General features: G+C 44.6%; 1 protein-coding gene across 8 annotated transcripts in view; it reads left to right on the top strand.

Moving 5' to 3' along the window:
* Nucleotides 1–18,954, top strand: part of abcc5 (ATP-binding cassette, sub-family C (CFTR/MRP), member 5) — a 60,585-nt gene extending 41,631 nt beyond the window's left edge. For 3 of the 8 annotated variants that reach the window (XM_046294984.1, XM_046294985.1, XM_046294989.1), the window contains 13 exons: nt 587–683; nt 1,291–1,475; nt 3,515–3,661; nt 5,095–5,224; nt 7,911–8,193; nt 12,958–13,144; nt 14,998–15,087; nt 15,359–15,548; nt 15,778–15,937; nt 16,141–16,219; nt 16,445–16,558; nt 16,721–16,885; nt 17,278–18,954. In XM_046294984.1, the coding sequence (XP_046150940.1) occupies nt 587–683; nt 1,291–1,475; nt 3,515–3,661; nt 5,095–5,224; nt 7,911–8,193; nt 12,958–13,144; nt 14,998–15,087; nt 15,359–15,548; nt 15,778–15,937; nt 16,141–16,219; nt 16,445–16,558; nt 16,721–16,885; nt 17,278–17,379 (1,929 nt within the window). In that variant the 3' untranslated portion in view covers nt 17,380–18,954. Of the gene's footprint in view, nt 1–586; nt 684–1,290; nt 1,476–3,514; nt 3,662–5,094; nt 5,225–7,910; nt 8,194–12,957; nt 13,145–14,997; nt 15,088–15,358; nt 15,549–15,777; nt 15,938–16,140; nt 16,248–16,319; nt 16,559–16,720; nt 16,886–17,277 lie in introns of those variants that run through there. The other 5 variants (XR_006831376.1, XR_006831378.1, XR_006831377.1 and 2 more) reach the window with 5 other exon arrangements.
* Nucleotides 18,955–26,713: the final 7,759 nt, after the last annotated feature.

Raw genomic sequence — 26,713 nt, 5'->3', positions numbered from 1 at the left:
GGAGTGTGTCAGCAGTTCCTGCAAGAGGAAGGCATTGATGCTATGGACTGGCCCGCCCTTTCCCCAGACCTGAATCCAATTAAGCACATCTGGGACATCATGTCTCCCTCCATCCACCAACACCACGTAGCACCACAGACTGTCCAGGAGTTGGCGGATGCTTTAGTCCAGGTCTGGGAGGAGATCCCTCAGGAAACCATCTGCCACCTTATCAGGCGTTGCAGGGAGGTCATACAGGCACGTGGAGGCCACACACACCACTGAGCCTCATTTTGACTTGTTTTAAGGACATTACATAAAAGTTTGATCAGCCTGTAGTGTGGTTTTCCACTTGAATTTTGAGTGTGACTCCAAATCCAGACCTCCATGGGTTGATAAATTTGATTTCCATTGATAATTTATGTGTGATTTTGTTGTCAAGCACATTCAACTGTGTAAAGAAAAAAGTATTTAATAAGAATATTTCATTCATTCAGATCTAGGATGTATTATTTTAGTGTTCCCTTAATTTTTTTGAGCAGTGTATATTGAGTGTGGTCTGTATTGTGGTTCATGTTACTTGTAACATGTCATTGTTCCTCAAAAGGTGCCAACTAACAAGTCTGGGAACTCCTTAAAGAAACCCCCAGAGAACACAAAGTCTGGATCTGTAAAGAAGGACAAGCCTGTTAGCAAAGACAACGGTACGGAACCATTGTACTAGCCCCAGAGTGTGTGCGTTCATATGTGTGCATGCATGCAGACTACTGCTGTGTGTGTGCTCGTGCTTCAGGGATGTGTGGGGCTGTATCTCAAATGTTTTATTTGGCTTCCTGTCCTCAGCTTCTTTCCCTTAGTCATAACCACAAAGTACTTGATGAATGAGAGCCATGTGGTGGAATGCTATCCATCCTTTATACCTTCTAGTGCTTTAGTAGAAAAGGAGACCGTTAAGGAGTATTGAGACAGAGGACAATGCATTATGTCTGCAAAACCGTCCTCACAAAGCCACGAGCAAAGTTGACCAAAATAACCATCACACTTGTAATACACAAGACAGCATTTAATACACAACTTGTTTATTATGTAAATAATTGTTGTCCTGTCATGGACATATGAGTGAAGTTCATAATTCTTTCCACAATTAGTACCGGTATTAACGCTTTTCCCCAGAGTTCAGTGCTATTCTGTCAATTAGAAGATGTCACCCACCATAACCTCGTCCCCAGCTGCAAGGTGGACGGAAGTGTCTGGGAACGAGATTCCACCCAGCGCAACCTCTCTTACTCAACCTCCCTCCTTGTCCCCCAGGCCAGCTGATGCAGGTGGAGGAGCGTGGGCGGGGCTCAGTTCCCTGGTCTGTGTACGGCGTCTACATCCAGGCCTCGGGTGGAGCACTGGCTTTCCTCCTAATCCTGACCCTCTTCGTCCTCAACGTGGGCAGCACGGCCTTCAGCAACTGGTGGCTCAGCTACTGGATCAAGCAGGGCAGCGGGGTGAGTGGCATTTGGTGGCAGGGTTTGCATCGAGTGGCAGGGTTGGGGGAGGGTCATTGTAATTTCAGTGTAGTTGTCGATTCTGGAAGAGAATTAGATTTGAGAGTAGAAATTCTGACTGGAAAGTGAATGGCACTTTTGAATTTCAATGAATCCATTTGATATACTCTGGGCATTGATTTGAGTTGGAACATTTAAAAAACACAAGTGATGATTTGGAAAATCAACTTTATTGTTTACAACGGTGTTGCCTTTGATCCGTCCGTTTTAAATCAATATGGAGATATGATAGTGATGTGAAACCCAATGCCGATGGTTGTGGGTCAATTCCTTTTCTATTCAGTCAACTTAGGAGATTCCAATTCCTTTTTAAGAATTGGAAAGTGCCATTCTCTTTCGAGGTAGAATTCGTGTTGACAAATCCATCTTCAAGAGAGAGCCTGATTACTTACCGAGATTAGTTTTTTAGACGTTGTTTAGGCCTAAACCATTTGGGGGGGTAAGTTGAACATTCTGGAAAACTACCAGAAAAGTACAAACTGAACTTTTCTTTGTTAGAAACTGTAACAACAATAACTCAGAAGTAGTAGTCGTTAAACTCCCCAACACAATTAACTGACAGTTCTCTCACACTAGTGTTGTGTGTGAGTGAGATATGGACAAGCTACTCAACTAATCAGTGGTGAGAGCAGGTGTAAGGGGAGTGGTATACTTAAATATTGAATGTGTAAATTTGACCTTGATCATTGACTGTGTGTGCGCGGTGTTGCTGGGGGGTTAGGTTTAGTATATTCATATCTGTGTACCAGTCAAAAGTACCAGCCACCAGTCAAAAGTTTGGACACCGACTCAGTCCAGGGTATTTTTTCATTTTTGCTATTTTCTACATTGTAGAATAATAATGAAGACATCAAAACTATGAAATAACACATGGAATCATGTAGTAACCAAAAAAGTGTGAAACAAATCTAAATATATTTGAGATTCTTCAAAGTAGCCACCCTTTGCCTTGATGACAGCTTTGCACACTCTTGGCATTCTCAACCAGCTTCACCTGGAATGCTTTTCCACATATGAGTTCCCACATATGCTGAGCGGTTGTTGGCTGATTTTCCTTCACTCTGCGGTCCAACTCATCCCAAACCATCTCATTTGGGTTGACGTCGGGTGATTGTCATCTGATGCAGCACTCCATCACTCTCTGAGGAGACAGACTGTTTACCTTGCCCTTTGAACTGAATAACAGCTCGCTGGATGGGCAACTTAAGGGTCAGTAGACAAACTGCTCTTCCAAGGACTTCCCAAGGCCTCTACCAGAGCCGCTCCCCCATGCATTCACCTGCCAGAGAGAGAGGCTGTTAGAACCATTCATTTGTTTCATATAATGCTTTTCCAGATGCTCCTCTAACCATTTGTCATTCAGTGCTTTTAGGGGTTAGGGGCCTTTCAAAGGCACAACAGCAGAAGATACCTGGGGTCAGAAGCCATTAGCCTGGGCCTCCCAAGTGGTGCAGCAGTCTAAGGCACTGCATTGCGGTGCTAGAGGCGTCACTACAGACCCGGGTTCGATCCTGGGCTGTGCCGCAGCCGGCCGTGACCAGGAGACCCATTAAGCGCTGCACAATTGGCCCAGTGTCGTCCGGGTTAGGGGAGGGTTTGGCCGGCCGGGATGTCCTTGTCCCATTGCGCAACCCCTGGGCGCATGCACACTGACATGGTCGGCTGTCTTCCAGATTAAGCGAGCAGTGTGTCAAGAAGCAGTGTGACTTGGCAGGGTTGTGTTTTGGAGGACGCATGGCTCTTGACCTCTACCTCTCCCGAGTCCATATGGGAGTTGCAGCGATGGGACAAGACTGTAACTACAAATTGGTGTCATGAAATTGGGGAGAAAAACGGGGTAAAAAGTAACTAAAAAAAGCCTGCTTGTCGCCAGGTCAACTCCCACCTTTATTGATTGACCTGGGATTTGAACCATCAACCACCCCCCAGAATACTCCCTTATCTGAGTATTGAATATGCTGTCCTGTGTGTGTGTGTAGAATACCACAGTGTTGGTGGGGAACAGTTCGGTGGTGAGCGAAAGCATGAGGGACAACCCCCTGATGCAGCACTACGCTGGAGTCTACGCCTCGTCTATGGGTGTCATGCTGCTGCTCAAACTTCTGCGCGGCATCATATTTGTCAAGGTAAAGGATCAGATAAGCATTTCACTGTGAGGTGAATGTGACAAATCAAATTTGATGTGGTTTTGTTGTGCTTGTTATGTCTGGTGTTGTGTGTTTGTGTTAACCCCAGAGAGATTACTCCAAAGGACTGATGGATGAATCTTAGTGAACTAAACTACTTAACTAAAATAGATAATGTATAAAGTACACTGATCAAAAATATAAATGCAACATCAAAGATTTTGAGTCACAGTTCATTTTAGGAAATCAGTCAATTTACATAAATTCATTAGGCACTTATCACCTATAGATTTCACATGACTGGGCATAATATGCGTCTGTTGTTTTTTTTTTTAAAGGTAGGGGCATGGATCAGAAAACCAGTCAGTATCTGGTGTGACCACCATTTGCCTCATGCAGCATATCCTTCATATAGAGTTGATCAGGCTGTTGATTATGGTCTGTGGAATGTTGTCCCACTCTTCAATGGCTGTGCGAAGTTTCTGTATTTTAACGCGAACTGGAACACACTACTGTACACTTTGATCCAGAGCATCCCAGACATGTTCATTTTGTGACATGTCAGGTCAGTATGCAGGCCAAGAACGTGGATATTTTCAGCTTCCAGGAATTGTGTACAGATTCTTGCGACACAGGGCCGTGTATTATCATGCTGAAACATGATGTGATGGAGGATGAATGGCACAACAATGGGCCTCAGGATCTCGTCACGGTATCTCTGCATTCAAACTGCCATTGATGAAATGCAATGATGTTCATCGTCTGTAGCTTATGCCTGCCCATGCCATAACCCCACCATGGGGCACTCTGTTCACAACGTTGACATCAGCAAACCGCTTGCCTACACGACACCATATACACGTGATCTGCGGTTCTGAGGGCGGTTGGACGTACTGCCAAATTCTCTAAAATGACGAAGGCGTCTTATGGTAGAGAAATTAACATTATCTGGCAACAGCCCTGGTGGAAATTCCTGCAGTTAGCATACCAACTGCACACTCCCTCAAAACATGAGACATCTGTGACATTGGGTTGTGTGACAAAACTGCACATTTTAGTGGTCATTTATTGTCCCAAGCACAAGGTACACCTTTGTAATCAGCTTCTTGATATGCCACACCTGTAAGGTGGATGGATTGTCTTGGCAAATAATACATTCTCACAAACAGGGATATTTATTTTACCTTTATTTAATGTAATGTAAACAATTTTGTGCACAACATTTGAGAGAAATATACTTTTTGTGTGTATGGAACATTTCTAGAATCTTTTATTTCAGCTCATGAAACATGAGACCAACACTTTACATGCTACGTTTCTATTTCTGTTCAGTGGAGTATGGTCACATCTGTCTAAAACATTTGAGCTATGTGATATAGAAGTGTTGCTTTAAAAATCCCAAAATGGAATGACTACTATTATTGTACCCTCAGGGCACTTTGCAAGCTTCGTCCAGGCTGCACGAGGAGCTCTTCAGGAAGATTCTCCGCAGCCCCATGAAGTTCTTTGACACCACGCCCACTGGACGGATCCTCAACCTCTTCTCTAAAGACATGGACGAGGGTATGGACCACCTGGAGCAGTCCTCTGACACAGACTTGGGTTGTGTTCATTAGGCATCAAACGTTAGAAAACCGACTGAAACCGGGGGGGACCACCTGGAGCAGTCCTCTGACACGTACCTGGGTTGTGTTCATTAGGCATCAAACGGAAGAAAACCGACAAACAGGGAGGGACCACCAGGAGCAGTCCTCTGACACATACCTGGGTTGTGTTCATTAGGCATCAAATGGAAGACAACCGACAAACAGGGAGGGACTGGCTGGAGGTCGCTCATTTTGATTTTCCGTTATAAAATGTTTCAAATTGCTTTCTGGCGCATGCCCTAATGAACACAAACCTATTGTACTGTACGAGTCCACAAACCCGCAAATGAAAAAGGATAACAATAAAAGGGACAGTTTGATATTTTGGCAATGAAGCCCTTTATCTACCTCCCCAAAGTCAGATTAAGTTGCGGATACCATTTTTGTCAATGCGTCCAGTATGAAGAAAGTTTCTCAAAACAATGCTAACTGGTGTTAGCGCAGTGACTGGAAGTCTACAGCAAGGTTTTTTCAATCGGAGGTACTGCAGGGGGTCCGAAAAAAAATGTTGACACATATGAATATTACAACCCACTTAAAAAATGCATAATATACAGTACTGTTCAAAAGTTTGGGGTCACTTAGAAATGTCCTTGATTTTGAAAGAAAAGCAAATTTTTTATGTCCATTAAAATAACATCAAATTGATCAGAAATACAATGTAGACATTGTTAATGGTGTAATTGACTAGTGTAGCTGGAAACGGCTTATTTAAAAAAAAAATGAATATCTACGTAGGCGTACAGAGGCCCATTATCAGCAACCATCACTCCTGTGTTCCAATGGCACGTTGTGTTAGCTATTCCAAGTTTATCATTTTAAAAAGGTTAATTGATCATTAGAAAACCCTTTTGCAATTATGTTAGCACAGCTGGAAATGTGTGCTGATTTAAAGAAGCAATTAAACTGGCCTTCTTTAGACTAGTTGAGTATCTGGAGCATCAGCATTTGTGGGTTTGATTACAGGCTCAAAATGTCCAGAAACAAAAAACTTTCTTCTGAATCTCGTCAGTATTTTTGTTCTGAGAAATGAAGGCAATTCCATGTGAAAGATTGCCAAGAAACTGAAGATCTCGTACAATACTGTGTACTACTCCCTTCACAGAATAGCACAAACTGGCTCTAACCAGAATAGAAAGAGGAGTGGGAGGCCCCGTTGCACAACTGAGCAAGAGGACAAGTACATTAGTGTCTAGTTTCATAAACAGATGCCTCACAAGTCCTCAACTGGCTACTTCATTAAATAGTACCCGCAAAACACCAGCCTCGATGTTAACAGTGAAGAGGTGACTCCGGAATGCTGAGACTAGTGTTTTGTGTGTAATATTTAATGAAGCTGCCAGTTGAGGACTTGTGAGGCGTCTTTCTCAAACTAGACATTCTTGTCCTCTTGCTCAGTTGTGCACCTGGGCCTCCCACCCCTTTGTGTACCCAATTTCGTGATATTGAATTGGTAGTTAGTCTTGTTCCATCGCTGCAACACCCTATGGACTCGGAAGAGGCGAAGGGGTAGAGCGTCCGCCGAAACATGACCCTGCCAAGCCACATTGCTTCTTAATGCACTGCTTGCTTAACCCGGAAGCCATCCACACCATTGTGTCGGAAGGAACACCATCTCGTGGGTCTCCCAGTCACGACTGGCTGTGACACAGCCTGGGATCAAACCCGGGTGTGTAGTGACTCCTCCTTAGAACGCTGCGACACTCCAGCGGCCTGCCTAGGTCTACTTCTATGCGTAATTAGGTGCATGTCCTTACTCAAATTTGATTGGAGCCCTCCAAACCAAAGACGATGAATAAATGGACAACTTGTAAATGGAACGAAATAAACAAACCATTTGCTCACGAGTGTAGCCTAGGTTGTGCGCTCTGAAAACAACGTGTCCACTCCAATGATGACAAGACTATAATAATAATATATTGAAATTACCGCAACAAACATTGTAGATTAGAAATTATGGGTTGTACCTGTGAATGGACTACTGGTGTGCCATCCCCTCGGCCTCCGCAATGGATAAGTCCACTGAGACAGGCGTGAATCAGACAGGTGTCTCGTGTGCCATATATACAGTGGGGCAAAAAAGTATTTAGTCAGCCATCAATTGTGCAAGTTCTCCCACATAAAAAGATGAGGCCTGTAATTTTCATCATAGGTACACTTCAAATATGACAGACAAAATGAGAAAAAAAAATCCAGAAATCACATTGTAGGATTTTTCATTAATTTATTTGCAAATTATGGTGGAAAGTAATTTGCACTAATTCTAATTGGCAACTTCCTTCAAACTGCATGGCAGAGACATAAAAATGTTATCCATAAGTTCATCTGACTGGGGAAGTAGAAAAAGGTCTTCATTCCCATAATCCCAAACTATCACTTTAACATGACGCTGCTATTGTACTTGTGCATTACACTAAATACACAATGTATATGAACAGATTGTTCCTTACAGAGCAATTTCCTAATGACTTTGTAACAGTAATGATAGTAATGAAGTTGTGTTTTTAGTGATTACGTAAGTAATCAGGAATAAGTAACAGTCAGTGACTGAACAATCTGTCGTCTTGTCTTTTCTCTCTCTCCCCCCTCTTCCTCCCTCCCAGTGGACACGCGGCTGCCGTTCCAGGCGGAGATGTTCATTCAGAACGTCATCCTGGTCTTCTTCTGCCTGGGCGTGATCGGCAGCATCTTCCCCTGGTTCCTAGTGGCTGTGGGCCCCCTGGTGCTGCTCTTCACCGTGCTCCACATGGTGTCGCGCGTGTTCATCCGCGAGCTCAAGCGCCTGGATAATGTCACCCAGTCGCCCTTCATCTCTCACATCACCTCCAGCATCCAGGGCCTCTCCACCATCCACGCCTACAACAGGGGCCATGAGTTCCTGGACAGGTGAGCTGTCGAGGTATAGGGTGAAGTTGCCTCTAGACACTAATCTTGGATCAGTTTCCCATTTTTTCCACTAATTGTTAAAGGGATAGTTTGGGATTTTGGCGATGAAGCCCTTTATCTACAGTACTTTGCCAGAGTCAGATGATGTGGATACCATATTTATTTATCTGCGTCCAGTATGAATTAAGTTGGAGGTAGTTTCAAGAGCCAATGCTAACTAGCTTAGCTCAAAGACTGGAAGTCTTTGGGTACAGCTAGTATTGCTAACGCTAATGCTAGTTCACATTGGGTTGCAAAACTAAGTAACTCTATACCAGAGATACCAAGTCTCATGACTTGGACTCTGATACTACTCGAGTCACACATTTTGAGACTTGAAACTTTGACTTTGCACTTGCCACTCGACTTTGACTTGAGCATCTATGACTCGTGACTTAACTTGAGCTGTATGACTCGAGACTCGGGAGACTTGTTTAGATTTCCCCATCCCAAAATGGCATCCTCTTGCAGCACCTTCTGTTATTAGCCAGCCAATCTCCACAGACTTCAACGCGGCTCCTGTGGGCAGGGGGGGGCAACAACAACACTCGACTCTAATTGGAGATTTTTAGCTAAAGTGAGGTAACGTTCTCGAACTTGCAAGCTTGAAATAGGTCACCCCTAATGTCTGAAGTGGATAGCAAGTTCAGATTTTTGTTTTTAACATTATGTATCATGCATCGTGTATCAAATCAAGCTTTATTTATTCAGCACATTTCAGACATGGTAATTTCCAATAAAGTTGCATTCATCAAGGACTTGTCAAGTCAATTAGTCTTCAGCACAAGGGAGGAGGTTTGGGTGCAAAAGAGAATGTGAAGCATTCACCCAAGAAACTCAATGTTCTATCCTAGGTATTGTCTGCGGGCAGGCGGGCAGGCGGGCAGGCGGGCGTGATTTTAGCATGCCTATTAAAAAAAAACATGGCTGACCCCACAAATGTGGTTTCTCCTGACAATTGAGATTTACAAACTATGGCATAAAGGGACGACAAGCAGGATAAGAGGCAATCCGTAATTTCAAATGGCAGAAATGTTTGATGTCAGGTGTTTGGAGTGAGGGGGACTCCTGCTGCAGTGAACGTGTTTGAACTCTACACTAGCACCGCTTTAACAGAGGTGTTTGGAGTGAGGGGGACTACTGCTGCAGTGAACGTGTTTGAACTCTACACTAGCACCGCTTTAACAGAGGTGTTTGGGGGTGTTTGGAGTGAGGGGGACTACTGCTGCAGTGAACGTGTTTGAACTCTACACTAGCACCGCTTTAACAGAGGTGTTTGGGGGTGTTTGGAGTGAGGGGGACTACTGCTGCAGTGAATATGTTTGAACTCTACACTAGCACCACTTTAACAGAGGTGTTTGGAGTGAGGGGAACTAATGCTGCAGTGAATATGTTGGAACTCTACACTAGCACCACTTTAACAGAGGTGTTTGGAGTGAGGGGAACTCCTGCTGCAGTGAACGTGTTTGAACTCTACACCAGCACCGCTTTAACAGAGGTGTTTGGAGTGAGGGGGACTACTGCTGCAGTGAACGTGTTTGAACTCTACACTAGCACCGCTTTAACAGAGGTGTTTGGGGGTGTTTGGAGTGAGGGGGACTACTGCTGCAGTGAATATGTTTGAACTCTACACTAGCACCACTTTAACAGAGGTGTTTTAACAGAGGTGTTTGGTGTTTGGAGTGAGGGGGACTACTGCTGCAGTGAACGTGTTTGAACTCTACACTAGCACCGCTTTAACAGAGGTGTTTGGGGGTGTTTGGAGTGAGGGGGACTACTGCTGCAGTGAACGTGTTTGAACTCTACACTAGCACCGCTTTAACAGAGGTGTTTGGAGTGAGGGGGACTACTGCTGCAGTGAACGTGTTTGAACTCTACACTAGCACCGCTTTAACAGAGGTGTTTGGGGGTGTTTGGAGTGAGGGGGACTACTGCTGCAGTGAACGTGTTTGAACTCTACACTGCTTTAACAGAGGTGTTTGGGGGTGTTTGGAGTGAGGGGGACTACTGCTGCAGTGAACGTGTTTGAACTCTACACTAGCACCGCTTTAACAGAGGTGTTTGGGGGTGTTTGGAGTGAGGGGGACTACTGCTGCAGCACCACTTTAACAGAGGTGTTTGGAGTGAGGGGGACTACTGCTGCAGTGAACTGTTTGAACTCTACACTAGCACCGCTTTAACAGAGGGGGACTACTGCTGCAGTTTGTTTGAACTCTACACTAGCACCACTTTAACAGAGGTGTTTGGAGTGAGGGGAACTAATGCTGCAGTGATATGTTTGAACTCTACACTGCAGAGGTGTTTGGAGTGAGGGGAACTCCTGCTGCAGTGAATATGTTTGAACTCTACACTAGCACCGCTTTAACAGAGGTGTTTGGAGTGGGGGACTACTGCTGCAGTGAATATGTTTGAACTCTACACTAGCACCACTTTAACAGAGGTGTTTGGAGTGAGGGGACTCCTGCTGCAGTGAATTGTTTGAACTCTACACCAGCACCACTTTAACAGAGGTGTTTGGAGTGAGGGGAACTACTGCTGCAGTGAACGTGTTTGAACTCTACACTAGCACCGCTTTAACAGAGGTGTTTGGAGTGAGGGGGACTACTGCTGCAGTGAACGTGTTTGAACTCTACACTAGCACCGCTTTAACAGAGGTGTTTGGAGTGAGGGGGACTACTGCTGCAGTGAATATGTTGGAACTCTACACTAGCACCACTTTAACAGAGGTGTTTGGAGTGAGGGGAACTAATGCTGCAGTGAATATGTTGGAACTCTACATTAGCACCACTTTAACAGAGGTGTTTGGAGTGAGGGGAACTCCTGCTGCAGTGAATATGTTGGAACTCTACACTAGCACCACTTTAACAGAGGTGTTTGGAGTGAGGGGAACTAATGCTGCAGTGAATGTGTTGGAACTCTACACTAGCACCGCTTTAACAGAGGCGTTTGGGGGTGTTTGGAGTGAGGGGGACTACTGCTGCAGTGAACGTGTTGGAACTCCAGACTGAGGCAGGTGACAGCAGTGCTCCCATTACAACTACCTCAAGTTTTCGGATGCTTGAAGAGGAGGAGCATAAGGAATTCATATTTTCTTTCAGTGTACTGAAAGAGTTGGGCGACTTTCTTCAGCCTTTTGCAGAAACCACAGACATTACCCAAGCACAGAAGTTGTCACAATCAGTGACCTGGTTCGAAGTCTCCAAGCATCACTGAACAGGAGATTTCTTTTAATCTTCATCCATGTCAAGATGGCACCCTTCTCAGACCATGTCCATCTTCAAGCAGCTGTGCTAGATCCATCCTTTACACTGATGTGGCTGGAACAACACGTTCTGGTGGGATGATGGAATTAAGGACAAGGTGACTGAAATGGTGAAAGGTGCGTGTCTTTTTATCATAAAAACAGTCAAAGTTTACCAATATAATTAATACTTAACTTAATTAATTTAATTTAAACAGTATTTTAATATAAATGGTAAACTACTAAAAATAGTAAGTCTAACCATTTTTGTTTGTCTTTACTTTAAAAAAAAATGTAATTCTGCAAGAGGCTTCAGAGACTAAGGAACCTGTGGATCCAACCACCACTGAGGAGGAGGGACTGTTGTCTGGGAGAGGAGTCGGGGCTGTTTTCAGCATATCGCTAAAGACAAAGGAGAGAACTGTGTGGCCTCTCCAGCATCTCAGTGGCCACTCCAGCATCTCAGTCACTAACTTGACATTTGTGAAGGACAGAACAACCTCTGGGCTGTTCAGAAACACAATTCTTCCACTGTTCTGAGTGGCAATGAGGGTCTTGGCAGTTCCTGCATTAGTTGCTCCTGTGGAGCGTGTGTTCAACCATACTGCGGCCCTTTCGCTCACAAGCGGATGATTGACTCTTGAGCAATTTCATATTTTTCAAAAGCAATGCATTGTCAGAGAGAGAGGAAATGAATGATGATAATGTAGCATAAAAGTGCTTAGAGGACATGCAATGGCTGCTCTGAAGGTTGCAGTCACAATACAACTTTTTGGATCTTTTGTTGTTGAAAACTAAAGAAACTTAAGACTAAAATGATTGCCATTGGTGCCATTTGTATTGCCTTTCTATCAGTAATAGTAATTATTTAAAAAATTATAACAAACAAACATGAAAAATTATATAACAAACATGATCTTTGACTCAAGTTTGTTATATAGTGTACTAGTAGTATAAGAAAAACAGGAAATAAAACAATTGCATTGAAATTAGCATAAAACACTTGAGTGCAGAGACATAAAAATGGTGTCCATGAGATAATCTGACTCGGGGGAGAAGTTGAAGGTTAGTGTGGGGTGAGTGGAAGCTGATCCTAGATCTGTACTGGAAAACATGCTCTACCGAACCCCTCAGATCAGTCTCGTTAAAGATTCACTATGGAAGTTTAGTCTATAATTGTTTGCGTCATATGTTCACCTGAATGTTGCCTCTGTTTTTCATATATGTCATATCAATCCGTTTATTATCTCGTGAAATCACACACCCTCAGTTCGAGGCAAACCGATATGCCTTTGTTCATGAGTATGGGGAGGCTTTACCCTTTCTGTACAGTGGGGTCATTATTGTGTCTTCTGTCCGTTTAGGGCATCAGTTTTGGCTCAAGAGCACCCCCAGAGACAAAGTTCCACACAGCACATAGTATCTTAGTTCCTTGATGACTTTTTCTCAAGGTTCCCGTCTGTCTGTCTGGTTGTGGCCTCCAGGTATCAGGAGCTCCTGGATCAGAACCAGGCTCCCTTCTACCTGTTCAGCTGTGCCATGCGCTGGCTGGCCGTGCGGCTGGACGTCATCAGTGTGGCTCTGATCAGCATCACCGCGCTCATGATCGTCCTCATGCATGGCCAGATCCCTCCGGCCTACGCCGGCCTGGCCATCTCCTACGCCGTGCAGGTCAGTGCTTCTCCTATTTCCAAATCTGTAACTACGGGAAGGGGTAATCTTAACTTTCACTTAAATTAGTTAGATGCTAGCTATCTAAAAATCAATGGGGAATGATGGGGGCATCCATACAATTTTCCCAATTTCATGGCCAAATCAACTGAAATAATGTTCGGTTTGACGTTACTTAAAGGTGATTTGGTCTTTTTTCCCCTATTCTTTTTTACGTTGCACTGATGCCCTTATCACTAAGCAATGCATAGGTTGTACGTTCAATTCATGCAGTGATCACATTTACATACAGTATGCAGTACATTCAAAGTACTGTAAATGGTTTAGGGTAAAAGTGTCTGCTTAAGTGGCAGATATATCATAAAATACATGCTTTTTTCTTACAACCACAGCTCTCCTCTGCCTTCTTCCCCTCCCTTTTCTCTTCATTTAGCAGTATTACTCTCCTAGTCTTTCTCCTTTACTCTCGGTTACTTCCTCTATCTTCTCCTCTGTTTCTGCCACTTTTCTCTTCACTTAGCAGTATTACTCTCCCTTTCCCCTTTACTCTGTTACTTCCTCTGTCTCCTCTGTTTCTGTCACTTTTCTCTTCACTTAGCAGTATTACTCTCCTAGTCTTTCTCCTTTACTCTCTGTTACTTCCTCTGTTTCTGTCACTTTTCTCTTCACTTAGCAGTATTACTCTCCTAGTCTTTCTCCTTTACTCTGTTACTTCCTCTGTTTCTGTCACTTTTCTCTTCACTTAGCAGTATTACTCTCCCTTTCCCCTTTACTCTGTTACTTCCTCTGTCTCCTCTGTTTCTGTCACTTTTCTCTTCACTTAGCAGTATTACTCTCCTAGTCTTTCTCCTTTACTCTGTTACTTCCTCTGTCTCCTCTGTTTCTGCCACTTTTCTCTTCACTTAGCAGTATTACTCTCCTAGTCTTTCTCCTTTACTCTGTTACTTCCTCTGTTTCTGTCACTTTTCTCTTCACTTAGCAGTATTACTCTCCTAGTCTTTCTCCTTTACTCTGTTACTTCCTCTGTTTCTGTCACTTTTCTCTTCACTTAGCAGTATTACTCTCCTAGTCTTTCTCCTTTACTCTGTTACTTCCTCTGTTTCTGTCACTTTTCTCTTCACTTAGCAGTATTACTCTCCTAGTCTTTCTCCTTTACTCTGTTACTTCCTCTGTTTCTGTCACTTTTCTCTTCACTTAGCAGTATTACTCTCCCTTTCCCCTTTACTCTGTTACTTCCTCTGTCTCCTCTGTTTCTGTCACTTTTCTCTTCACTTAGCAGTATTACTCTCCTAGTCTTTCTCCTTTACTCTGTTACTTCCTCTGTCTCCTCTGTTTCTGTCACTTTTCTCTTCACTTAGCAGTATTACTCTCCTAGTCTTTCTCCTTTACTCTGTTACTTCCTCTGTCTCCTCTGTTTGTCACTTTTCTCTTCACTTAGCAGTATTACTCTCCTAGTCTTTCTCCTTTACTCTGTTACTTCCTCTGTCTCCTCTGTTTCTGTCACTTTACTCTTCACTTAGCAGTATTACTCTCCTAGTCTTTCTCCTTTACTCTCTGTTACTTCCTCTGTTTCTGTCACTTTTCTCTTCACTTAGCAGTATTACTCTCCTAGTCTTTCTCCTTTACTCTCTGTTACTTCCTCTATCATCTCCTCTGTTTCTGTCACTCCACTTTCCCTTTCATTCCTCACTCATCTTTCCCTTGATTGGTTGTTATATATCTAAACAGAGCTGCGTAGATCCATTATATTATACGTACTTGGTTAAAGAGGAGTACATGGTTACAGTAGTAGAGATGACATTAATGCGTTTAATTTGATAAATGTCTTCTCCCTCTCCCCCTTCTTCTCTCAGCTCACAGGGCTGTTCCAGTTCACAGTCAGACTAGCCTCTGAAACTGAGGCTCGCTTCACTTCTGTGGAGAGGATTCACCACTACATTGAGGTTACTGCACTACTAATACATGGCACTGCACTCTCACTGCATATGTTGCCTCACGACCACTGTGACCTACAGCGTGTTTTCATCATTCTCAAACTAGGAAACTCTAAGAAGATACATCTTATAGCCGAGGCCTAGAGTTTCGGAGTTATTTTAAACTTTGTTTTTAAAGCCTTTTGTGCCGCACTGTATACATTTGAAAGGTGCTAAAGAATTGAAGTGCAGTATTATTATTATTATGAACCCTAAAGCGGTCTCCTCTGCCTTCCCCCAGTCTCTAGCGCTGGAGGCCCCGGCCCGCATCAAGAACAAGGCGCCCCCGCCAGACTGGCCCCAGGAGGGCGAGGTGGTGTTTGACAAGACTGAGATGAGGTACAGAGACAACTTGCCGCTTGTTCTCAAGAAGGTGTCCTGCACCATCCGTCCCAAGGAGAAGATTGGCATAGTGGGCCGGACGGGCTCAGGTCAGTGGAAACAGTCAGTGAAACATCTCTCGAAGCCATGCGCTCTTTGATCATGTATCTGAAAATTCTACTTATCCATAATATGATCTTGTGTTATATATCCAGGACCGAGGTCAATTTCACTTCATTCCTATTGAAACCTACATTTCAAATTTATCTCCGTATTTGTTTTATGGCTGGCGAATGTTACATAATTGTACAGCGTATGTCCCCCCTGCTCTGTCCACAGGGAAGTCTTCTCTGGGCGTAGCTCTGTTCCGTCTGGTGGAGCCCTGCGGCGGCTCCATCAAGATGGACGGCATCAATATCTGTGACATCGGCCTGGCCGACCTCCGCAGCAAGCTGTCCATTATCCCTCAGGAGCCTGTGCTGTTCAGCGGCACAGTCAGGTGGGCACGCCACTCAAACGCTCGCTGTACTATTGTGACTGTAAATGAACACGGCCACTCGCCTGATGGTCCCAGATGTGGTTGTGTGGTTTTGCTGAGTTGCCACGAGGGATTTTCCCTTTAGTCCCATCCACTGGTCAATGTAATCTGGTGACTGTCGATGCATTGTCTTGAAGTTGTCCTTGTCCTGTATCCACCCCCAGGTCAAACCTGGACCCCTTTAAACAATACGCTGAGGAGCTGATCTGGGACGCTCTGGAGCGGACACACATGAAGGAGTGTGTGAGTATCCGGAACTCGGTTGTCAAGAGTAAGAGACTACACGAGAGAGTATGCTCATACTAGATGACTGGTTTTTAGAAAGATGCTTGTGTGCCAGCAGGTGGGGTGGAGTTATAGGCACAGAGGCTCAGAAGGGAAGAGGTAACACAGGACTGAGAAATTAGATCCATGTTGAATTTCCTGTCTTTGATTCAGTACTCTCTCCCTCTCTGTCCATCCCTCCAGGTGTCTCAGCTGCCCCTGAAGCTGGAGTCAGAGGTGGTGGAGAACGGAGAGAACTTCTCCATGGGAGAGAGACAGCTGCTCTGTGTTGCTAGAGTCCTGCTCAGACAGTGCAAGGTACCCTACAAAATGGGAATTGAGAGAATTGTAATTTTCATGTGTGTTGACGTCCCAATAGTTTTCTGGGTAGTCAACCTTGTGGGAAGAAGGAGAACTTTAAGTCTTCTATGGTCACAGTGCTTTTCTGACTTAGCTCTCGGTTACCCCTCCCCCTCTCAGGTTTTGATCTTGGACGAGGCAACGGCAGCGATGGACTCGGAGACGGATTCTCTGATCCAGGAGACAATCCGCAATGCCTTTCAGGACTGCACCACCCTGACCATAGCCCACCGGCTGCACACCGTACTCAACTGTGACCGCATCATGGTGCTCAACCAGGGACAGGTACACACAACACAAGCTCATCTACTGTACACTCACTCGCCTAGTACTATTTGTGTAGCAGAACTAGCTAGCTAGTGTGTAGCAGAACTAGCTAGCTAGTGAGTCCAGAAGCTGTGTTGCCCTGTAGCTCAACCTTAGCATGGTTTTAGTAGGGCAGGAAGCTGCTTTGTGGTCGCAAAGTTGTTTCAAACAAGGGTTCGAATCTCGGGTCGGTCATACGGAGACGGACAATGAGGTTGCATACATTCACATTTCCTGTCTCTACAACAGGCTAATGGGCTTGGAAGGCTTTTAGGTCTTACTAAATCAACATATATATAGTGATACCCCACATTTATGCTCCAAGGAATCCCTAAAGCCTTGTTTTGTTTTGTTTTCTCCATTTCTTTTAGGTGGTGGAGTTTGATGAGCCGGCCAACCTGCTGGCCAATGAGAACTCTCGATTCTGTTCCATGCTGGCTGCCGTGGAGAACAAGATCTCTGTGAAAGGCTAAAATGGGTACAGGAGGCACAGATGTGCCCTGGAGACGAGGAGAGGGGAGGACGCTCCCAAAGGGGTCCAGCCATCTGACCTCTTCCTCTGCGTACCCACCCTGAGCTTACCGCTCAGCCTGTGGAGGAGTGCAGCATCAGACCATGGAATTAGAATTCTACGGTTGCATCAGGTCCTTGGTATAAGGCAAGGGCTGCCCTGAGGAGATGCTTGCTCAGAAGCCATTTCAGCTGGAATGGTCAGGGAACCACTGATACTGTACTGTCTTTAGTAATATATAAGAAATAAAGCTTTACATGTAGCTATATTCATAGCATAACTGGTCTGTTTTATAGGATATATCTATATATACATATATTTACAGTGGTAAAATATGCTTTATTTTCTACTGACTCTATGTACAACGTAGTTGTATGAAATGTATTATTGTATATTCACTCGTGTTTTACCATCATTGCTGTCTAACTTTGCTGTTTATTTTTTTTGCGGCTTGAAACATCTGTAATCCTTTCTCTTGTGACTTGAACCCACGAGCCCTTAAACCCTGGACCCTGACACACGTGGTGGATCTGTGGGGCCTAGTGGGATATAAGACTCTAGGAGAGAAATGGTGCTGCTTGTCCTCAGTGTTTTCACTGGGCAATCAAAAGGACGTGCTTAAAGGTAGAAATAACCCTGCTTAAAGGTAGAGGGTATCACCCCTGCTTAAAGGTAGAAATAACCCTGCTTAAAGGTAGAGGGTATCACCCCTTCTTAAAGGTAGAAATACCCCTTCTTGAAGGTAGAAATACCCCTTCTTGAAGGTAGAAATACCCCTTCTTGAAGGTAGAAATACCCCTTCTTGAAGGTAGAAATACCCCTTCTTAAAGGTAGAAATACCCCTTCTTAAAGGTAGAAATACCCCTTCTTAAAGGTAGAAATACCCCCTTAAAGGTAGAAATAACACTGCTTAAAGGTAGAGGGTATCACCCCTTCTTAAAGGCCTTGTATGTCTGCAACCTAGTCCCTTTCTTAACTCTCTTTCTACCGACTTATTATCATGATTCTTTTGACTGCTGTTAACTTCAGTTTGTTGTTACTGTTTGTCACAGCCCTTTTGCACTGATGGTGAAGCTACAGGGGGTCACCATCTGCTGTTGGGGAGGTCCTGCGACTGTTCTACATTATTATTATTATTATTATTATTATTATTATGGTGACATAAAAGATGCCTGTTGAGCACAAGGTCTTTGTGATTTGAACAAGATTTCATTCTCTTTGCCCTGACCCAGTGAATCTTTTATGTGTGTGTTGTCAATCTGCTCATTGACACTGTTTGGACCAGAACCACACAGATTATAACACTCCTGCACTGGGTGTAGTAGGGAACCTCTATCCTGTCTTTGCAGTATTGAGGTGATGCTCATACTGTAACTACAAATAACCTCGGCAAGCCTTGCAGAATGTGTGTCATTCTGTCATTTCTATTACTTTTTATAGCCTTAGCATGACTTCATTATTGCCTTGTTAACAGGGTAGGATGAAGTGGAAAGGGATCGCTTTGAAATATTCTGTCAATAAAACTATTTTAGGTTTACCTGTGTGTTCTTTGTCAGTGTTGTTGATGGGTGAGGGAGAAAAGGATCATTCCTTTTTGGGGGGAGGGGTGGGGGGTTACAAGTGGCAGCAACATGCTGAATTGGGAGTACAATTTACATTTGAATATTGACATTTATAATACTTAAACACAGAATATGTGGGAGAGGGGTGGTAGGCTATGCTTGATGAAGGGAGAACATAAGATCTACAATAAGAGGTGAAGCCAGGTCCTGCCAGATTGAATACTGGCCTACCCAATCAGGGGGTCTTAAAATATATATATTGACACAGTAAAAGTTAAGTTTGGACACACCAAGTTTTTTTTCTTTCTTTTTACTAGTGAAAACATCAGAACTATAACATAACACATATGGAATCATGCAGTAACCAAAAATGTGTGAAAAAAATCTAAATATATTTGAGATTATTTAAAATAGCAACCCTTTACCTTGATGACAGCTTTGCACACTCTTGGCATTCTCTCAACCAGCTTCATGAGGTATTCACCTGGAATGCATTTCAATTAACAGATGCGCCTTGTTAAAAGTACATTTCTGGAATTTCTTTCCTTAATGCATTTGAGCAAATCAGTTGTGTTGTGACAAGGTAGGGGTGGTATACAGAAGATGACCCTATTTGGTGAAAGACCAAGTCCATATTATGGCAAGAACAGCTCAAATAAGCAAAGAGAAATTAGTTTAAGACAGTCCATCTGGAAAATGTCAAGAACTTTGAACGTTTCTTCAAGTACAGTTGCAAATACCCTCAAGCGCTATGATGAAACTGGCTCTCATGAGGACCGCCACAGGAAAGGAAGACCCAGAGTTACCTCTTCTGCAGAGAATATGTTCATTAGAGTTAATTGCACCACAGATTACAGCCCAAATAAATGCTTCAGAGTTCAACAGACACATCTCAACATCAACTGTTCAGAGGAGACCGAGTGAATCCGGTGTTCATGGTTGAATTTCTGCGAAGAAACCACTACATAAGGACACTAATAAGAAGAGACGTGCTTGGGCCAAGAAACATGAGCAATGGACATTAGAGCGGTGAAAATCTGTTCTTTTCTGTGAGTACAAATTTGAGATTTTTGGTTCCAACCACCGTGTCTTTCTGAGACGCAGAGTAGGTTTGTGGATGATTTCCGCATGTGTGGTTCCCACCGTGAAGCACAGAGGAGAATGTGTGATGGTGTGGGGGTGCTTTGCTGGTGACACTGATTTATTTAGAATTCAAGGCACACTTAACCAGCATGGCTCCTGTATCACAGCATTCTGCAGAGATACGCCATCCCATCTGGTTTGTGATTAGAGAGACTATTATTTGTTTTTCAACAGGACAATGACACAACACACCTCCAGGCTGTGTAAGGGCTATTTCACCAAGAAGGAGAGTGATGGAGTGCTGCGTCAGATGACCTGGCCACCACAATCACCTGACCTCAACCCAACAAGTGCTCAGCATATATGGGAACTCCTTCAAGACTGTTGGAATAGCATTCCTCATGAAGCTAGTTGAGAGAATGCCAAGAGTTTGCAAGCTGTCATCAAGGCAAAGTGTGGCTACTTTGAGGAATCTCAAATATAAAATATATTTTGATTTGTTTTAACACTTTTTTTAGTTACTACATGATTCCATATGTGTTATTTCATTGTTTTGATGTCTTCACTATTCTACAATGTAAAAATAAAGAAAAACCCTTGAATGAGTAGGTGTGTCCAAACTTTTGACTGTATATATACTTGATTTGTTGGTTTTATTGTCTACTGGCTAATAAGAACGATTAAATGCAGAAAAAGATTACTGGGATATAATGGGTTACATCGCAATCATATCGTAAATCACAAGCTCATAGCCTACAGTCGGGAACCCTGCAGTTTGCACAGCGTACGCGAAGCAAATATGAAATGGCTGATTGCAGCTGTCAGTGAGTAGCATCTAAAATATCCCTAGGCACAGTGGCGACCCGTCATTCACTTTTGTAGGGGTTGCCTGTTTTGCATGTTATATTGACAATAAGTGTCACACATCAGTTTGTAAACCATGTAAAAAATAAATGTTACAAAGAGTTAATAAAGCCACATAGTAACTTGGTCTCTTTTTTGCTTAAGGCAGCTCCAAAATGCAGGTGTTTCAGCCTAGCTCAGTGCTTTCTGTGGTGTTGGGGCAGCCAACGGTAATGTTCTCTAGTTGTGCCGTGATTGGGCATGTTCTCTATTTGCGCCATGATTGGCTCAGTGTTCTGTCACTCATGGGGACACTATGTCACTGCCAAGACAATGGCGCCAGAGGAGATGGCTGCCCTTTTACGGACTCCTAACCAATTGTGCGATTGTGTGTGTTTTTTTGCATTATTTGTAACTTATTTTGTACATAATGTCTCTGCCACCATCTCTTATGACCGAATAGCTGCTGGATATCAGGACAACGATTACTGACCTCGTACTGGACAAAGATTTTTTCTTTAACGAGTCGGACACAAAGGATTTACTTCAGACACCTGACAAGGCCCAAATCCCCATCATTCGCTTGAGAAAGAGACGGAGATATCGGGGACGTAGGTCATGTTGCCTTGTAAGTATCCGATGTCGAGTGGGTAATCTGCCTCTACAATCAGTCCTATTAGCCAACGTACAATCATTGGATAATAAAATAGACAAACCACGATCCCTTATATCCTACCAATGGGACATGAAAAACGGTAATATCTTATGTTTCACAGAGTCGTGGCTGAACGACGACACGGATAACATATAGCTAGAGGGGATTACGCTGCATTGGCAAAATAGAACAGCTGTCTCCGGTAAGACAAGGGGTGTCTGTCTTTGTATATTTATAAACACTAACTGGTGCACGAAATCTAATATTGAGCATGGCGCTTGTAACGCCAGGGTAGTGGGTTCAATTCCCGGGACCACCCATACGTAGAATGTATGCACACATGACTGTAAGTCGCTTTGGATAAAAGCGTCTGTTAAATGGCATATATTATTATTATTATTATTATAAGTCTTGAGGATTTGCTCGCTTGAGGTACAGTATATCTCATTATAAGCTGTAGACCACACTATTTACCATGAGAGTTTTCATCTATATTTTTCGCAGCTGTCTAATTACGAACACAAACCAATGCTGTTACTAAGACGACACTCAATGAGCTGTATATGGCCATAAGCAAACAGGAAAACGCTCATCCAGAGGTGGCGCTCCTAGTGGCCGGGGACTTTAATGCAGGGAAAATTAAATCTGTTTTACCTCATTTATACCAGCATGTTAATGTGCAACCAGAGGGAAATAAACTCTGGGCCACTTTTACTCCACACACAGAGACACGTACAAAACTCTTCCTCACCCTCCATTTGGCAAATCTGTCCATAATTATATCCTCCTGATTCCCACTTACAAGCAAAAACTAAAGCAGGAAGCACCAGTGACTAGGTCAATAAAGAAGTGGTCAGGTGACAAAGATGCTAAACTACAGGACTGTTTTGCTAGCACAAACTGGAATATGATCCAGGATTCTTCCGATGGCATTGAGGAGTACACCACATCAGTCACTGGCTTCATCAATAAGTGCATTGATGATGTCGTCCCCACAGTGACCGTACGTACATACCCCAACCAGAAGCCATGGATTACAGGCAACATCCGCACTGAGCTAAAGGGTAGAGCTGCCGGTTTCAAGGAGCGGGACTCTAACCCGGACGATTATAAGAAATCACGCTATGCTCTCCGACGAACCATCAACCAGGCAAAGCGTCAATACAGGATTAAGATTGAATCGTACTACACCGGCTCCGACACTCGTCGGATGTAGCAGGGCTCGCAAACTATTACAGACTAAAAGGGAAGCCGCGAGCTGCCCAGTGACACAAGCCTACCAGACGAGATAAATGCTCGCTTCAAGGCAAGCAATACTGAAGCATACATGAGAGCATCAGCTGTTCCGGACGACACACCGCACCACCCTCTGGAGGGCCCTGAGGTTGTGGGCGGTGCAGTTGCCGTACCAGGTGGTGATACAGACTAACAGAACTTCCTGATTGTGGACTACAGGGAAAGGAGGACAGAGCAGGCCCCCATTCTCATTGACGGGCTGTAATGGAGCAGGTTGAGAGCTTCAAGTTCATTGGTGTCCACATCAACAACAAACTATCATGGTCCAAACACACCAATACAGTTGTGAAGAGGGCACGACAAAGCTTAGTCCCCCTCAAGAGACTGAAAAGGTTTGGCATGGGTCCTCAGATCCTCAAAAAGTTCTACAGCTGCACCATCGAGAGTATTCTGACTGGTTGCATCACACCCTGGTATGGCCCCTGCTCGGGCTCTGACCGTAAGGCACTACAGAGGGGAGTGCGTATGGCCCAGTACATCACAGGGCCAGGCTTTCTGCCATCCAGGACCTCTATATCAGGCGGTGTCAGAGGAAGGCCTTATAAGTTGTCAAAGACTCCAGCCACCCTAGTCATAGACTTCTAGAAGACCTCTGTGTGTGTATTAACACCTGTTTTGAGTGTTGTGCCCTTCAGACACTATTAAAAGGCGGAAACTGCCTACATTCATACATACTCCTCGTGTCTGGGCCCCACCTGGCTATCTGAGGTTCTGAGAATATGACTGGTTTTCTGAGAACACAAGGCTGCCGCAGACCTGATGAAAACAGTCACCTGTCAGAAGATGCTTGGACTCGTTCACCTTGTTATGACCCTATACTTGTGATGAAAGGTCAAGTTTTGGTCAAACCCACTTCTGAGCTTTTAATTGCTGACAAGATGGTTGCTGCTGTCAGGGGGAGGTTAGATTTATTAAAATATTGTTGCCAGAGAAAATCACGCAAGAAGGACTGGGAGAGGCTATATGAGTTACAGGATGTCTTAGACATTTTGCAGAACCTGGGGAAAGCGATCATATACTGTATTCTGTACCAACTTCTGCTTACAATTGTATTACTAAAGGATCATTTTAATACTTAAACAAAGAGTCCGTGTTTCCTTTCCATTACTAATGTATGTTTGATAATTATATAGACCTGATCATTTGTTGAAGAAATTGACCAACAACCCCCAAGCCATAAGACAACTGAACATCTAATCAAATTGCTACCCAGACTATTTGCATTGCCCCCACCTTTTACACCAAAGTCACTTTAATAACTCTACCTACATGTACATATTACCTCAACTAACCGGTGCCATTGACATACATTGACTCTGTACCGGTACCCCCTGTATATAGGCTATTGTTATTTTACTGCTGCTCTTTAATTACTTGTTATTTTTTTATTTCTAATTCTTATTCATATTTTTTTTAAACTGCATTGTTGGTTAGGGTTACCATTGTTGGTTACCTGTTGTATTTGACGCATGTGACTAACATTTGATTTGAGAATAGCATGAAATGTGTTTATAAAAGGCAAAAAAATGTCATCTAGCTGGGGCTGAGCTGCTTCCCCAAACATGAAAGTCATCTATGATATTGTAGCCTATTTACATTTACATTACATTTAAGTCATTTAGCAGACGCTCTTATCCAGAGCGACTTACAAATTGGTGCATTCACCTTATGACATCCAGTGGAACAGCCACTTTACAATAGTGCATCTAAATATTTTAATGGGGGGGGGGGTGAGAAGGATTACTTTATCCTATCCTAGGTATTCCTTAAAGAGGTGGGGTTTCAGGTGTCTCCGGAAGGTGGTGATTGACTCCGCTGTCCTGGCGTCGTGAGGGAGTTTGTTCGACCATTGGGGAGCCAGAGCAGCGAACAGTTTTGACTGGGCTGAGCGGGAACTGTACTTCCTTAGTGGTAGGGAGGCGAGCAGGCCAGAGGTGGATGAACGTAGTGCCCTTATTTGGGTGTAGGGCCTGATCAGAGCCTGGAGGTACTGAGGTGCCGTTCCCCTCACAGCTCCGTAGGCAAGCACCATGGTCTTGTAGCGGATGCGAGCTTCAACTGGAAGCCAGTGGAGAGAGCGGAGGAGCGGGGTGACGTGAGAGAACTTGGGAAGGTTGAACACTAGACGGGCTGCGGCGTTCTGGATGAGTTGTAGGGGTTTAATGGCACAGGCAGGGAGCCCAGCCAACAGCGAGTTGCAGTAATCCAGACGGGAGATGACAAGTGCCTGGATTAGGACCTGTGCCGCTTCCTGTGTGAGACAGGGTCGTACTCTGCGGATGTTGTAGAGCATGAACTTACAGGAACGGGCCACCGCCTTGATGTTAGTTGAGAACGACAGGGTGTTGTCCAGGATCACGCCAAGGTTCTTAGCACTCTGGGAGGAGGACACAATGGAGTTGTCAACCGTGATGGCGAGATCATGGAACGGGCAGTCCTTCCCCGGGAGGAAGAGCAGCTCCGTCTTGCCGAAGTTCAGCTTGAGGTGGTGATCCGTCATCCACACTGATATGTCTGCCAGACATGCAGAGATGCGATTCGCCACCTGGTCATCAGAAGGGGGAAAGGAGAAGATTAATTGTGTGTCGTCCGCATAGCAATGATAGGAGAGACCATGTGAGGTTATGACAGAGCCAAGTGACTTGGTGTATAGCGAGAATAGGAGAGGGCCTAGAACAGAGCCCTGGGGGACACCAGTGGTGAGAGCGCGTGGTGAGGAGACAGATTCTCGCCACGCCACCTGGTAGGAGCGACCTGTCAGGTAGGACGCAATCCAAGCGTGGGACGCGCCGGAGATGCCCAACTCGGAGAGGGTGGAGAGGAGGATCTGATGGTTCACAGTATCGAAGGCAGCCGATAGGTCTAGAAGGATGAGAGCAGAGGAGAGAGAGTTAGCTTTAGCGGTGCGGAGCGCCTCCGTGATACAGAGAAGAGCAGTCTCAGTTGAATAACTAGTCTTGAAACCTGACTGATTTGGATCAAGAAGGTCATTCTGAGAGAGATAGCGGGAGAGCTGACCAAGGACGGCACGTTCAAGAGTTTTGGAGAGAAAAGAAAGAAGGGATACTGGTCTGTAGTTGTTGACATCGGAGGGATCGAGTGTAGGTTTTTTCAGAAGGGGTGCAACTCTCGCTCTCTTGAAGATGGAAGGGACATAGCCAGCGGTCAGGGATAAGTTGATGAGCGAGGTGAGATAAGGGAGAAGGTCTCCGGAAATGGTCTGGAGAAGAGAGGAGGGGATAGGGTCGAGCGGGCAGGTTGTTGGGCGGCCGGCCGTCACAAGACGCGAGATTTCATCTGGAGAGAGAGAGGGGAGAAAGAGGTCAGAGCACAGGGTAGGGCAGTGTGAGCAGAACCAGCGATGTCGTTTGACTTAGCAAACGAGGATCGGATGTCGTCGACCTTCTTTTCAAAATGGTTGACGAAGTCATCTGCAGAGAGGGAGGAGGGGGAGGGGGAGGAGGATTCATGAGGGAGGAGAAGGTGGCAAAGAGCTTCCTAGGGTTAGAGGCAGATGCTTGGAATTTAGAGTGGTAGAAAGTGGCTTTAGCAGCAGAGACAGAGGAGGAAAATGTAGAGAGGAGGGAGTGAAAGGATGCCAGGTCCGCAGGGAGGCGAGTTTTCCTCCATTTCCGCTCGGCTGCCCGGAGCCCTGTTCTGTGAGCTCGCAATGAGTCGTCAAGCCACGGAGCGGGAGGGGAGGACCGAGCCGGCCTGGAAGATAGGGGACATAGAGAGTCAAAGGATGCAGAAAGGGAGGAGAGGAGGGTTGAGGAGGCAGAATCAGGAGATAGGTTGGAGAAGGTTTGAGCAGAGGGAAGAGATGATAGGATGGAAGAGGAGAGAGTAGCGGGGAG

The sequence above is a fragment of the Oncorhynchus gorbuscha genome, linkage group LG13 (genome assembly GCF_021184085.1).
Source record: "Oncorhynchus gorbuscha isolate QuinsamMale2020 ecotype Even-year linkage group LG13, OgorEven_v1.0, whole genome shotgun sequence".
In the NCBI taxonomy this organism is placed as follows: Eukaryota; Metazoa; Chordata; class Actinopteri; order Salmoniformes; family Salmonidae; genus Oncorhynchus; species Oncorhynchus gorbuscha.
The sequence above is the reverse complement of the archived record's forward strand: the minus strand, read 5'-3'. Positions and strand labels throughout refer to the sequence as shown.